General features: G+C 37.9%; 1 protein-coding gene across 1 annotated transcript in view; it reads right to left on the reverse strand.

Annotated features, from left to right (window-relative positions):
- Positions 1-583: 583 nt before the first annotated feature.
- Positions 584-13,907, reverse strand: part of LOC129738458 (aldehyde dehydrogenase X, mitochondrial) — a 57,249-nt gene continuing 43,925 nt past the window's right edge. Inside the window, exons 2-4 of the mRNA XM_055729664.1 lie at positions 2,590-3,370; positions 1,819-2,326; positions 584-964 (exon numbers count right to left, since the gene is read on the reverse strand). Of these exons, the coding sequence (XP_055585639.1) occupies positions 820-964; positions 1,819-2,326; positions 2,590-3,370 (1,434 nt within the window). The 3' untranslated portion in view covers positions 584-819. The remainder of the gene's footprint in view (positions 965-1,818; positions 2,327-2,589; positions 3,371-13,907) is intronic.

Genomic DNA, 13,907 nt, shown 5'->3' on the forward strand with positions numbered 1-13,907 from the left:
GTATAAGGAGCCACTCTAGGATGCTCACGAAATTCAAACCAAGCATCGGTGTGGAACCCTCGATCTCAACTTTGCATTAAAACCGTGTCCGGCAGGCAAAATGTGTTGCCTGACTATTGAACACTTAGCAAATAACTAATAGTGAGCAGTTCCACTTTGTACGCAATGTAACGGATGTGTTCTGATGGACAAATTAAATTATGTTTAAACCGAATTTAGGAGGTAAATTCTTCGAGATGCCTGCTCATGAAAAGTTTCGACCAGATTCCAATTCGTTTTTCTAGGTGAATTTGTGTAAAGTATCATGATTATGCAAAAGTTCTGCTTCTGTGATAAAAAAATAATAGATCAAAACATGAATGATAAACGTGTGCAAAGAGAAAAAAAAATTAATGATAAAGCAACAGAATTTCTTGAATTCAACAATATTTTTTTATATATATTTTAACATTAAACATGTATTATGGAAAATAAACCCTCGCCACGCTACTGTCCAGAAGAATCCTTGCCGCGTGTCTGCGGGATTTCGGCCTTTCGGAGTATGTATAGGATAAATAAAATCGGTCAATAATTGATTTGAGCGCAATTTTATTTTAAATGATCTGAGAAAATCTGGTTCGGTGGTCCCGGTCGCGAATTTTTGTTATTTTGTTTCTTTCATTCACTTTCGTATATCAGTTTCACCTTTGGGAAACCGAGCCCAGAAATAGCAATTAACATGCAAAAATATCCGATCCGGTAGTCTCGAAGCTTTTTTCCTGACAGACTTAACCTTTGGCACCCTTCCTCGTGCTTGTTATTTTTTTTTAATTTTATTCTTTAAACCTTGCTCGGCAGCTTGATGGTAACGGTTTTGGTTTCGGTGTACAGTTCAATTCCGCTGTAACCCAATTCCCGGCCAGATCCGGACTGCTTGTAGCCACCGAAGGGAGTTGTTGGCATGACATAATCGTAACAGTTCACCCTGTGGATGGAGAACAGACGAAAGGGAAATTATTCGATCAATCGGAAATGGATTTCGGAAGGAAGGGGGACCCATGTTTTTCAAATTTCCAGAATAATTGCATCCGCCCCATTATTTTGACTTTATCAGTAATAAATCAATGCTCGTAAAGTTTTAGCTCAATCGAATTACTCTAAGGCGACTCTCAAAGATCTCGAAAAGTTTCTTTTTACGGTATTTTCACGAAGAATAAAATCATTAGTTATCCTGTCAACATTGTTGAAAATAAAAAACGGAAAATGAAAAAAATACCGAGAAGCGGGGAGATTTTTTTCCACCCAGCTTTCTCGGTAAATTTTACCTATTTTTCATTAACCTAGCAAAAGAGTAATTTCGCGAAGTATTGCATGACTACTTTTCATGCAATGCCTCGCTAGGCACCAAGCAGTGATGTCAATTAAATTTATCGTTTATCAATGCGAAAAGACATACCCCTTTTAAACAGCTTATAACTTTTTTGCCTAGTATGATACGAAGTTACGAAAGCAGCGGAAAATTTTCTTTAGAGAATCGATAAATTAACCCAACAACCATTAGCAGGCTCAGTTCCTCAGGAGAAACAAAAATGATGTTGATTTTTCAGTACAAAATATTCAGTTTTCCCATATAAACATAGAAGCTAACATTTACTCATGTAAACTTTACTTAAAAATTCTGCAAAAAATCATGGATGAGTTTTGGATCAAAACGAAGCTTTTTAGACCCCAGGGTTTAAAAAATTCAAAAATGACCCCAAATCTACTGGGTTGTAGCAAAAATCTTTAATCCCGTATAGCTAAGGGCAACCCTAAGGATCACATTTGGATGCAACTTACCAAACGGAACCAGCCTCCACGGCGTTTGAAAATACCAGGGCGTTGTCGATGTTCTTGGTGAGGACTCCCGCGGCCAGCCCGTACTCGGTGTTGTTGGCCCGTTCGATAACCTCGTCCAGCGTTTTGAACTTGAAGATGCTCTGGACCGGGCCAAAGATTTCTTCCCGGGCGATTTTCATGCCATCGGTCACGTCCGAAAACACCGTCGGTTCAATGAAGAAACCAACGGTTCCGGATCGTTTGCCACCGGTTTGTAGCTTGGCACCTTCCTTGTTGGCCGACTCGATATAGCCCAAGATACGGTTGAACTGTTCCTCATCCACCTGGGGACCCTGCTGGGTTCCGTCGGCAAACGGATCTCCAACCTTCCGGGTTCGAGCCATTTCGGTAGCTTTCGCCACGAATTTGTCGTAGATGCCTTCCTGCACGAAGGTACGACTTCCGGCGCAACAATTTTGCCCGTGGTTTGCGAAGATGGCATTATGCGCGATCTCGACCGCTTCGTCCACTGGAAATTAAAAAAAATAGTTATAGAACCTTCGAGTTTTGGAAAGTTTTGGAAAGTATTTTATTCAAACAAAAATCACTTGATGATGTTCAAGAAAATCGTTAATATTAGGGTTTGCAGCAAGAAATTTAACAAATTATTGATAATTTTTCAGGTCCTACGAAATCAGTTTTACAATTGAATGCCTATATGTAATTCTAAACTGAACTTCTACAATATTTCCGCTCTTTCAAGTGTTGTATGCATCTTTGTCCCATACTTACAGTCAACATCGTCGAACACGACCAGCGGACTTTTGCCGCCAAGCTCCAGCGAAACCTTCTTCAGGTTCGATTTGGACGATCCTTCGGTGATGATCCGGCCCGTCTCTACCGAACCGGTAAATGCTACCTTACGAATCTCCGGATGGTTCACGATGGCTCCTCCAACCGTGGGTCCAAATCCGTTGACCACATTGATGACACCATCCGGGAAGCCTGCTTCCTTGGACAGTGCGGCCATGTAGAGGGCACTCAGCGGAGTCTGCTCAGCAGGTTTCAGCACCAGGGTACAACCCACGGCTAGAGCCGGAGCCCACTTCCAGGTCAACATCAGCACCGGATAGTTCCAGGGAATGATCTGTCCCACTACTCCAATTGGTTCCTTACGGATAAAGGTCATGACCGGACCATCCGATGGAACCGTGCTACCGTGAACCTTATCGGCCCAGCCGGCATAGTACCGGAAGGTATCGATGGCACAGTTCATATCGAATACGGAATCGCCGAAGGCTTTTCCATTGTCCAGTGATTCCAGGTTGGCAAGGACGTTGATGTCTCGCTCCATCAGATCGGCCAGCTTGTTCAGCAGTTTGCCGCGGGCCGATGCGTCCATCTGGCGCCAGCTGGAGTTCCGAGCGAAGGCAGCCTTCGCAGCCTGAACCGCTGCATCAACGTCGGCCTGGTCACCCTCGGATACATCGACGATATTCTGCCCGGTTGCCGGATTGATGGTCGGGAACGTTTTGCCGCTCTTCGAGTCCACAAACTGGTTGTTGATGAACAGCTGCAAGGATAGATGGATTCGTGAGTTAGAAACAGAAATCGAATGACTGGATTACGTTGTGGATGAATACTGTAACGTGATGCCTTAGGGACGTAACGTGCATGAATAAGATATCTCCATCATCGGATAGTATATGAGAAGTGCCAGTTTCCAACAATAACATCATTATCTTCTTCGCAGTGGAGATCGTAAGGATTAGTGTTGTTCGAGTAAAGGACGTCGTCGCGTTAGCACTGTCACAGATATGAGTCCAAATATTGAGTCTATGGGTTGAGAAGTCGGACCTTGAGTCGTTGAAGGAGAGGCCAAGCTTCAAATCGACAAGAGGAGATGTTTGTGTGTTGATTCCGGAGTGATTGTGAAGAGAGGTCAGATTTCGAGTCGTTGAAGAAGATATCAGACCTTCAATCATCAAGGGAAGAGGTGGCTCTGAGATGTTCCACTATCCATGTTCCAGAGTTGAAACGTGTCTGTAAATCAGACGATTATAGATACAAGGCTAAGAGAACTACCACCAAACCCACTAGGTGCCACCGACAGATCTTTGTCAAACCAGCGTGGAAGATGTGATGCATTTGGGTACCAGGTACGAGTATTCAGACGCAAAACATTTCAGGAATGTGGGGTGTAAACTTCTATCCATGTGTTCGACCGGTGGAATTGCAGTCGATAACTCGTTTTGTGCTTCGGGACCTAGACCCGATTTTCAAAACGGGTGTTGTGCAAAGGGTCGATCTCAATCCAACACGAAGAGAGGTCGGATCTTGACGTCGATTGAGAAGAGGTCTGGCCTTGAGTCATGGAGAGTTAAGGTTGTTGCTGAAGGAATTCGATTCGTATTGAATGTGCCGTGGAGCGCACTAGCGCAAGATGATCTCCCACATCAAGTATAGTTGAATGACAGTTCGACTTTGGAACCAAGATCTGCAGCTCCAAGGGGAGTTCAGGGAGTAGGAAGTATACGTGGAGTATACCATGAGTCGTCCCATTGCAGTCATTGACTAAGAGTTGCAAACTGGGTGACACGGTTACTCGTCGTGCCTTGGAATGCAATTTGTAAACGAAAATTTACCACTTGGGTAGCAAACAAATAAAAATAGGGGAGCAAATGTATGTGTATTATTCTCTAGTCATTGTAAGAAGAGGTCAGGTGTCGATTTGTTAATGAAGGTATGAGGTCTTAAATCGTAAATCGTCTAGTAGAGGGGTCGAAAGTGGAGCTGGAGAGGTTACTACAATTGCCCCTTAAATGTATACTAGAATGAATGACCCCAAATGTATGCTAGAAACTTTGATTACTATGTTGGTATATTTCACCCAGCTGACAACTGGATTTGTTTACATTTGGCCGTACGTCCTTTTAAAAAAATCGATACCGATAAATTCAAGAATATAAAAGGTTCAAAGGTTTAATAACTCCCATATTTCAGATTTTTTTTTGGAAATTTTGAAGAGGGGGGGGGGGGGGGTTGGGTTGACAAAACAATGAATTGATATTTGTTCCACAGCCTCAGCCTAACTGGTACTAAAAATTTAGAGCATTTGATTGTTGAACTTGACGAAAAAAATTGACAAGCTTTACGAAGTTCGGAAAATTGACAAAACTGACGAAACCGAAGAAATTGATAAAATTGACAAAATAAACAAAATTGATAAAATTGACAAACTCGACAAATTTGACGAAATTCACCAAATTAACAAATTGACATAATTACCAAAACTGACAAAACCGATAAAATTGATAAAATTAACAAAATTGATAAAATTAAAATAATTGACATAATTGACAAAACTGACAAGAATGAAAAAATTTAAAAAAAATTGATAAAATTTCCAAAATTGACAAAATGAACAAAATTAACGACATTGACAAAATCGACCAAATCGACAAAGCATACAGTCAAAATAGTTGAAAAACGACTGTCCACATTGGCCACATTGACAAAATTGAAAAAATTGAATATACAAATTCGGCATAATTGACAAAATTAACAAAATGGACAAAATTGACAAAATTGACAAAATTGACAAAATTGACAAAATTGACAAAATTGACTAAATTGACTAAATTGACAAAATTGACAAAATTGACAAAATTGACAAAATTGACAAAATTGACAAAATTGACAAAATTGACAAAATTGACAAAATTGACAAAATTGACAAAATTGACAAAAGTGACAAAATTGACAAAATTGACAAAATTGACAAAATTGACAAAATTGACAAAATTGACAAAATTGTCAAAATAGACAAAATTGACCAAATTGACAAATTAACAAAATTGACAAAATTGACGAAATTGACAAAAGTGACAAAATTGACAAAATTGACAAAATTGACAAAATTGACAAAATTGACAAAATTGACAAAATTGACAAAATTGACAAAATTGACAAAATTGACAAAATTGACAAAATTGAAAAAATTGACAAAATTGACAAAATTGACAAAATTGACAAAATTGACAAAATTGACAAAATTGACAAAATTGACAAACTTGCCAGAATTGACGAAATTGACAAAATTGACAAAATTGACAGAATTGACAAAATTGACAAAATTGACAAAATTGACGAAATTTACCAAATTGACAAAATTGACAAAATTGACTAAATTGACGAAATTAACAAAATTGACAAAATTGACAAAATTTACAAAATTGACAAAATTGACAAAATTGACAAAATTGACAAAATTGACAAAATTGACAAAATTGACAAAATTGACAAAATTGACAAAATTGACAAAATTGACAAAATTGACAAAATTGACAAAATTAACAAAATTGACAAAATTGACAAAATTTACAAAATTGACAAAATTTACAAATTTGACAAAATTGACAAAATTGACAAAATTGACAAAATTGACAAAATTGACAAAATTGACGAAATTGACAAAATTGACAAAAATGACAAAATTGACAAAATTGACAAAATTGACAAAATTGACAAAATTGACAAAATTGACAAAATTGACAAAATTGACAAAATTGACAAAATTGACAAAATTGACAAAATTGACAAAATTGACAAAATTGACAAAATTGCAAAAAAATTGACAAAATTGACAAAATTGACAAAATTGACAAAGTTGACAAAATTGACAAACTTGACAAAATTGACCAAATTGACAAAATTGACAAAATTGACAAAATTGACAAAATTGACAAAATTGACAAAATTGACAAAATTGACAAAATTGACAAAATTGACAAAATTGACAAAATTGACAAAATTGACAAAATTGACAAAATTGACAAAATTGACAAAATTGACAAAATTGACAAAATGAACAAAATTAACGACATTGACAAAATCGACCAAATCGACAAAGCATACAGTCAAAATAGTTGAAAAACGACTGTCCACATTGGCCACATTGACAAAATTGAAAAAATTGAATATACAAATTCGGCATAATTGACAAAATTAACAAAATGGACAAAATTGACAAAATTGACAAAATTGACAAAATTGACAAAATTGACAAAATTGACTAAATTGACTAAATTGACAAAATTGACAAAATTGACAAAATTGACAAAATTGACAAAATTGACAAAATTGACAAAATTGACAAAATTGACAAAATTGACAAAATTGACAAAATTGACAAAAGTGACAAAATTGACAAAATTGACAAAATTGACAAAATTGACAAAATTGACAAAATTGTCAAAATAGACAAAATTGACCAAATTGACAAATTAACAAAATTGACAAAATTGACGAAATTGACAAAAGTGACAAAATTGACAAAATTGACAAAATTGACAAAATTGACAAAATTGACAAAATTGACAAAATTGACAAAATTGACAAAATTGACAAAATTGACAAAATTGAAAAAATTGAAAAAATTGACAAAATTGACAAAATTGACAAAATTGACAAAATTGACAAAATTGACAAAATTGACAAAATTGACAAAATTGACAAACTTGCCAGAATTGACGAAATTGACAAAATTGACAAAATTGACAGAATTGACAAAATTGACAAAATTGACAAAATTGACGAAATTTACCAAATTGACAAAATTGACAAAATTGACTAAATTGACGAAATTAACAAAATTGACAAAATTGACAAAATTTACAAAATTGACAAAATTGACAAAATTGACAAAATTGACAAAATTGACAAAATTGACAAAATTGACAAAATTGACAAAATTGACAAAATTGACAAAATTGACAAAATTGACAAAATTGACAAAATTGACAAAATTGACAAAATTAACAAAATTGACAAAATTGACAAAATTTACAAAATTGACAAAATTTACAAATTTGACAAAATTGACAAAATTGACAAAATTGACAAAATTGACAAAATTGACAAAATTGACGAAATTGACAAAATTGACAAAAATGACAAAATTGACAAAATTGACAAAATTGACAAAATTGACAAAATTGACAAAATTGACAAAATTGACAAAATTGACAAAATTGACAAAATTGACAAAATTGACAAAATTGACAAAATTGACAAAATTGCAAAAAAATTGACAAAATTGACAAAGTTGACAAAATTGACAAACTTGACAAAATTGACCAAATTGACAAAATTGACAAAATTGACAAAATTGACAAAATTGACAAAATTGACAAAATTGACAAAATTGACAAAATTGACAAAATTGACAAAATTGACAAAATTGACAAAATTGACAAAATTGACAAAATTGACAAAATTGACAAAATTGACAAAATTGACAAAATTGACAAAATTGACAAAAATAACAAAATGATAAAATTGAAAATATTGACATTTCAATGTTGTCAAAATGTTCAATATCTTTAGAATTTATTATATCGATTATTGTAACCTACGTTGCAGCATCGTATTTTACTCTAGCAGTTGTAATTTTGCTTTACCTCTCCACTTGAGAGGTTGAATTATTTGATACAGATGTATAGGCATCTTTTTTTAAATTGTATTCTAAATTTTTAGACCTCTTCTATTTTATAGATATAAGATCATAATGTCATAGAACCGGGAACATACAAGATATTCCAGAATTCAGTCATTCAAAAATTTCCACTTAGTTTCAAATTATGTTTTTTATGAAAATTATAATTACAAACTTCAAAATAATTTTATCTTATAAACAATTTTAAAACTTATTTTCTCAAATTCATTCAAGATTTATAACGTTCGAAATTCTTTAATCATAACTCAGAATTTATAAATCCATTATTTGTTAATTATTTTGTGTCATGTCTATTCAAATATAATTTAAAGGCTGTTAAAAAGGCTACAATCCACATTCAAGTGTATTGTTTTTGCTGGGTTTTTGCTGGGTTTTTGCTGGGTTTTTGCTGAGGTAACTTCAGTAATGAAGTCAGGACGGCTGGTTTAAAAAATTCGTAAGTCACGTCACGTGACTTGCAGAATAAGACTCATAGTATTGATTTTTGATAACTTAAGGCGAAATATAGGTGCTGAAGACGCCTCGAATTATGCAACTGAAGCGAGAAAAACCTTGGCTGGCCTGCAGTTTATATCGAAAAACACCATATCGATATAATTTGAACTGATGATTATCATTGGTTAAACTAGTTTATTTAAGTTTTTTTTTTTGCTGTTCTCATCATTTAACAATAAATTTAGATATAATTCAGATATTTTTCTAAAATCAGGAAAAATCAGGACATTTTAAGCGCCATTTAAAAAAAAAACAGAACAATCAAAGCGTTTTTTGAAAAATCAGGACGGCCTCTCGAAAATCAGGACAAATCCTGAAAAATCAGGACACCTGACACCCCTGAAGCCAACGGTCTTGATATTCGATTCTCGGTCATGGCATAAATAGTACTTTTCTTCGTGTTAGTGGTTTCAACATTTGAAACATACTAAACATCATATCTTCGAAAGACGTAAGACTTAGCGTTGAATTAATGGATTCGTTTCGAGGAAACGCCGAGTTTCATGGAGATACTCTTTTCGATGCGTTCGTCAAAAATGTAAACTTTCAAATTATGTAAGTTCAGATTTTACTTTTTTATTTCAATGGATCCAAATACATTTTTGTTGCAAAAGTCATGAAAAGGAAAGTTTTGAATTGGAAACTGTGTAACAGTTGTATACCTGTGAATGCTGCTTAAATAATCTTTCTGTTTATTATAAATGGAACACCCAGTTCAAAATACCTACTCACACCTAAGGTATTTCAAAGGTCCTTCCAAAACATGATGTCCATTTAACGCTGCCACTCACCTGGAAGCCAATGCACTGGAATCAATTGACATTTGAAAGCTGGTCGACAGTCGATTAGTCGGTTGTAAATTCAATTAAACTCGACAGCATTCAGCAGAGTTTGAAAAACGTGAGAAGTCTCTGCAAAAAATTCCTCCCCCCGACAGAATGCACCGACCACTAGTGCTAGCGATTGATTCGTAAAAAAGGGTACACGATCCTAGGATAGGAGTGCGCCTAAAATTAGGCAACTTCTTTTGTTGGTTGTTTATCGAAATTTTGCATAGCCTAAGTTCAACTATACTCAAGTTAAACTAAAAAAAAATCATATATATTATAAAACCGGGACGATAATCACTTCCAACACCTTAGGACCAGTTGCCTACTTTATGATTTATTTCAGAACCCTGCTGCGAGATGGGGCTCTCGTTTGCTTCAGCTCCATTCAGTGGGATTGTTGGTGCCAACAGTGTGTCACGTGAAAGAATTAGCCAAACATTGGGCACTAGCTGGAGGAATCCATACATATGAGTCGATCATCAACGGTTGGCGATAAAGGTGCCTTGGCATTTGGGCCATCCTGCCTGCTGCGTTGAACTCCAACCAACAATCCAATCGCGCGCGCCGGTGACAGAACTTGGCATCACGAGAACTCTCAGAGCGACATTTCGTGTTAGCAATCACCAAAACCCTTGTAAATATGTTGCTCCCTGGGTGCCACTTTTGATTTGCCAGCAGGGTTACGTAAAGTCTCGGGGTTCTTGGAATCCTGCCATCGAGACTGGCGCTGTTGTTGCGTAAATTCACACTAAGTCCACTTCTAAATTTTAGAAGCTTACATTTGTTTTTATTTTTTAACTTAACAACTGTAAGTTACTTAAATAAAGTAAAGCTTACTTAAAGTTAAATGAGCGCACCTAGCAGCGGCAAAAACGAGCATCTTCTGCGGCGTAATGTGATCACTAATACAATTCAGATGCACAATCCACCAAACAAGCGCCGAAAAATCTTGTCCTACGTGTTTATCAAATTTTTGGGGTGTGCTTTTTCCATTTCTTTGAATCTTGCAAGGCAACAAATAGAAGCGGGCCGTTTAGGCCCAATTTTCTTGAAACCCAACCATCAATCTCGACTGAATCAATGTTAAAACAATTCTGGCAAAATTTCAGCTCATTCAGATAACTCTAAGGCGACCATCTTAAACCATGAAATTTGTTAAAAACTTTCTATCGAAAAGTAAAAAAAAAATCATAAATAATTCAGAAATAATTCAGAACAGAACAACTTTCGTGCCATCTAAAGTTGAATAACAACTTTGATGAACATTTTAAGCGTCTGTCTCGCAGCGAGGGGCTGAATTTACGAAATGCGGCTCCCGCCAGCTAAGTCCAAGATGGCAGCCCCATCGCGGGATAAGGACCTTAGGCAACCTACTGCTACCGATTTATAAAATTTTTACGGCGTCCGAAGGAAATGACGGACCTGGAACTTTGGCGACGACTTTTAGCATGAAAAGACGGACACGAATTGGAACTTGGAACGTTTTAACCCTTGCCCAACAAGGCAAGCTGGCTCAACTTGCAAGAGAAGCTAGCCGCCTCAAGCTTGAAATTCTGGAACTGAGCGAAGTCCGTTGGCCTAACACTGAAGAACTCAAGAAACAGTCCGGGCAAGTGCTGTTTCCTGTTTCACTCTGGCATACGAGGAGAACACGCTACTCGGACACAAGGAGTTGGTTTCCTGTTAAGCCCGCAGGTGCATGCGGCCCTCATAAGATGGGAACCGATAAACGAAAGAATAATCGTAGCCAAATTTAGGACACGGGTTGGAAACCAGTGTTATGGTCCAATTAACGTTGCCGACTCAAGAGGAAGAGCAGGTTTACAGTCAACTGAAAAGCGTTGTTGAGAAAATTCCGAAGGGCGACATTCGGTGACTTCAACGTAAAAATTGGCTCTCAATCAGGACCTTGAGGGCATCATGGGGCACCATGGTCTAGGACTTTGTGGTCTAGAATTTTGTGGCAACAGCAATATGGTGATCGGTGGATCGCTCTTCCCCCATCGACCAATTTGGGTATCCCGAGATGGCCGAACAGAAAATCAAATTGACCACATCTGCATCAGCCGAAGATGAAGAAGAAGCCTTCTTGATGTCCGCAACAAACGAAGCGCAGACATTGCATCTGACCATCACCTCGTCCTTGGCGAGATACGACAGAGAGTTGCGCGTATCCAACGGCGCGAGAAGAAAGTCGGGTGTCGATACGGCATCCGCTGATTGAAGAATCAAGAGGTGAAGAGGGCATACGTTGAACAGCAGGAGTGTCGAGCCTCGGAATTGCCGACAGACGGAACAGTGGTTTATAATCAAGAATGCCTTTATCACGATGAGCCATGATACTCTCGGTAAAGTTTGTGGAAGAAGAAATGGATGGATGTCGGATGAAACCCAGAGGATGGTCGATGATCGGAGAAAGGCGAAAGTTGGAATTGAGCAGGCATGTACCGGGTCTGCCAGAGCTGCATTCCGCTTACGATTCGCGGAGCTGGAAAAGGCAGTTAAACAAGCTTGTAGATGAGACTAGAGAGCCTGGACAAACTCCCCAGCCGAAGAGGGAGAAAAAGCCGCTGCTAATGGAGATGCCGCTAAAAGACCGAGCAGGCCAGTTATTGACCGATCGAACAGATCAGCTCAAACGATGGACTGAGCACTTCGAACAACTCTTCCGAGTCACGAATAGCGATGGCCAACAGAACCCGCAGCTCGAGGCCTCAACAGTAAGTCGCATTAATGGCGTCAACTCGGAAGCGCCCTCGCATGTGCCAGTAAAAGTATTTTATGTACCAGTTAGTGATTTTTTTGTTTGTTTCGATTATAGTCGTTTTACCATCTTTATGGCATTCGCGACTTTATCAACGTTACAGTTGGTAGATCGTTATTGAAAAACTTATCCGGTACAACTGTGTTCGATGTTTGCTCTTGGGCTCGAACTCACCGAAATCTGCTCAGGAAGCAACTGACTTGCCAACTGAGCTATATCTCAAGCCGGTTAGTGAAATGATGTTGGTTTTTACTGCTGTGACTAGGAGAATAACTGAAGGTTTGAGAATGGGAGCCACGAAAGATGAGTATCCTTGAGAATTTGTCAAGAATCATACATTTCGAATCTTGTTGTAAAACTAAATTTAATTGTATAAGTTTACGGTTTTGTTTTCAAATTTTTAAATAATCTTAAAAATATTTAATGTAACTAAAAACTTTATGGTTCTTTCAGCTACCTACTGGAAAGTAATTAAGGATTTGAATTAATTTTTTGACAATTTTATACGTTGCTCTCATGACATTACCTGCTTTCATAGGCAATAATTTTTCAAATTTGGGAACATTTCCTGCGCGACCAGACCTCACCTTCCAACAGCTTCTGTATCAACCCTGCTTTGTGCAAATCAGCCGCTTCTGACGGGATTCATCACCGGGACGCACCGAACAAGGCATTACGAATACCTCGGAGCACTTCGACTCAGTCGCGCTAGTTCCAGCCAGCGGCATCAGTCGTTCCGGCCCTGAGTTCGATTGCGGCGATGAGGCTCTCCAGCCTGCATCGATGAGCTTTTTTTTTATATTTGGGAACTTTCCAACGAAATCTTGGATTCCAGCCGCTCCTACGATGCTGAATTCTATCCGCCCCTCATAAGCTTGTACGCGCCACCGCTTCTTCATGGGTTTCTTCACCGGGACGCACCGAATTAGGCACTTCGAACACTCCTGAGCCCTTCGACTCAGTCGCGCTGATTCCTGCCAGCGTCATCAGTCGCCCCGGCCTTGAGTTCGATTGTGGCGACGGGGTGCTCCAGCCTGTTCTCTCAGGCAAGTATCCATATCGAGTTGACCTTCTTTTTCGTGATGGACCTTTCCGTTCCAGTGTGAAACGACACCATCTGCCTGCTGGGAAAAGCAATTATCTCAACCTTTACTACCAAAACGTTGGTGGTATCAACTCCTGCGTTAGCGATTATCTGCTAGCTTCCTCATGCTCCTGCTACGATAATATCGCTTTAACCGAAACTGGCTGAACGATAGAACCCTGTCTAGTCAAGTCTTCAGCTCAGACTATACAGTGTTCCGTTGTGGCAGAGGTCCTAACAACAGCACGAAATCCACAGGTGGCGGAGTTCTGATTGCTATCCGATCCACTCTTTCAGCCATCCCCATCTACGACGAATCATGAAACGATCAAGAATTCGTATGGACCCGCATCGATCTAGGCACAAAAAAACTCTACGTTGAGGCTGTGTGTCTGCCTCCTGATCGTACTAGAAATGTAT

This window comes from Uranotaenia lowii, chromosome 1 (assembly GCF_029784155.1).
Source record: "Uranotaenia lowii strain MFRU-FL chromosome 1, ASM2978415v1, whole genome shotgun sequence".
NCBI classification, from domain to species: Eukaryota; Metazoa; Arthropoda; class Insecta; order Diptera; family Culicidae; genus Uranotaenia; species Uranotaenia lowii.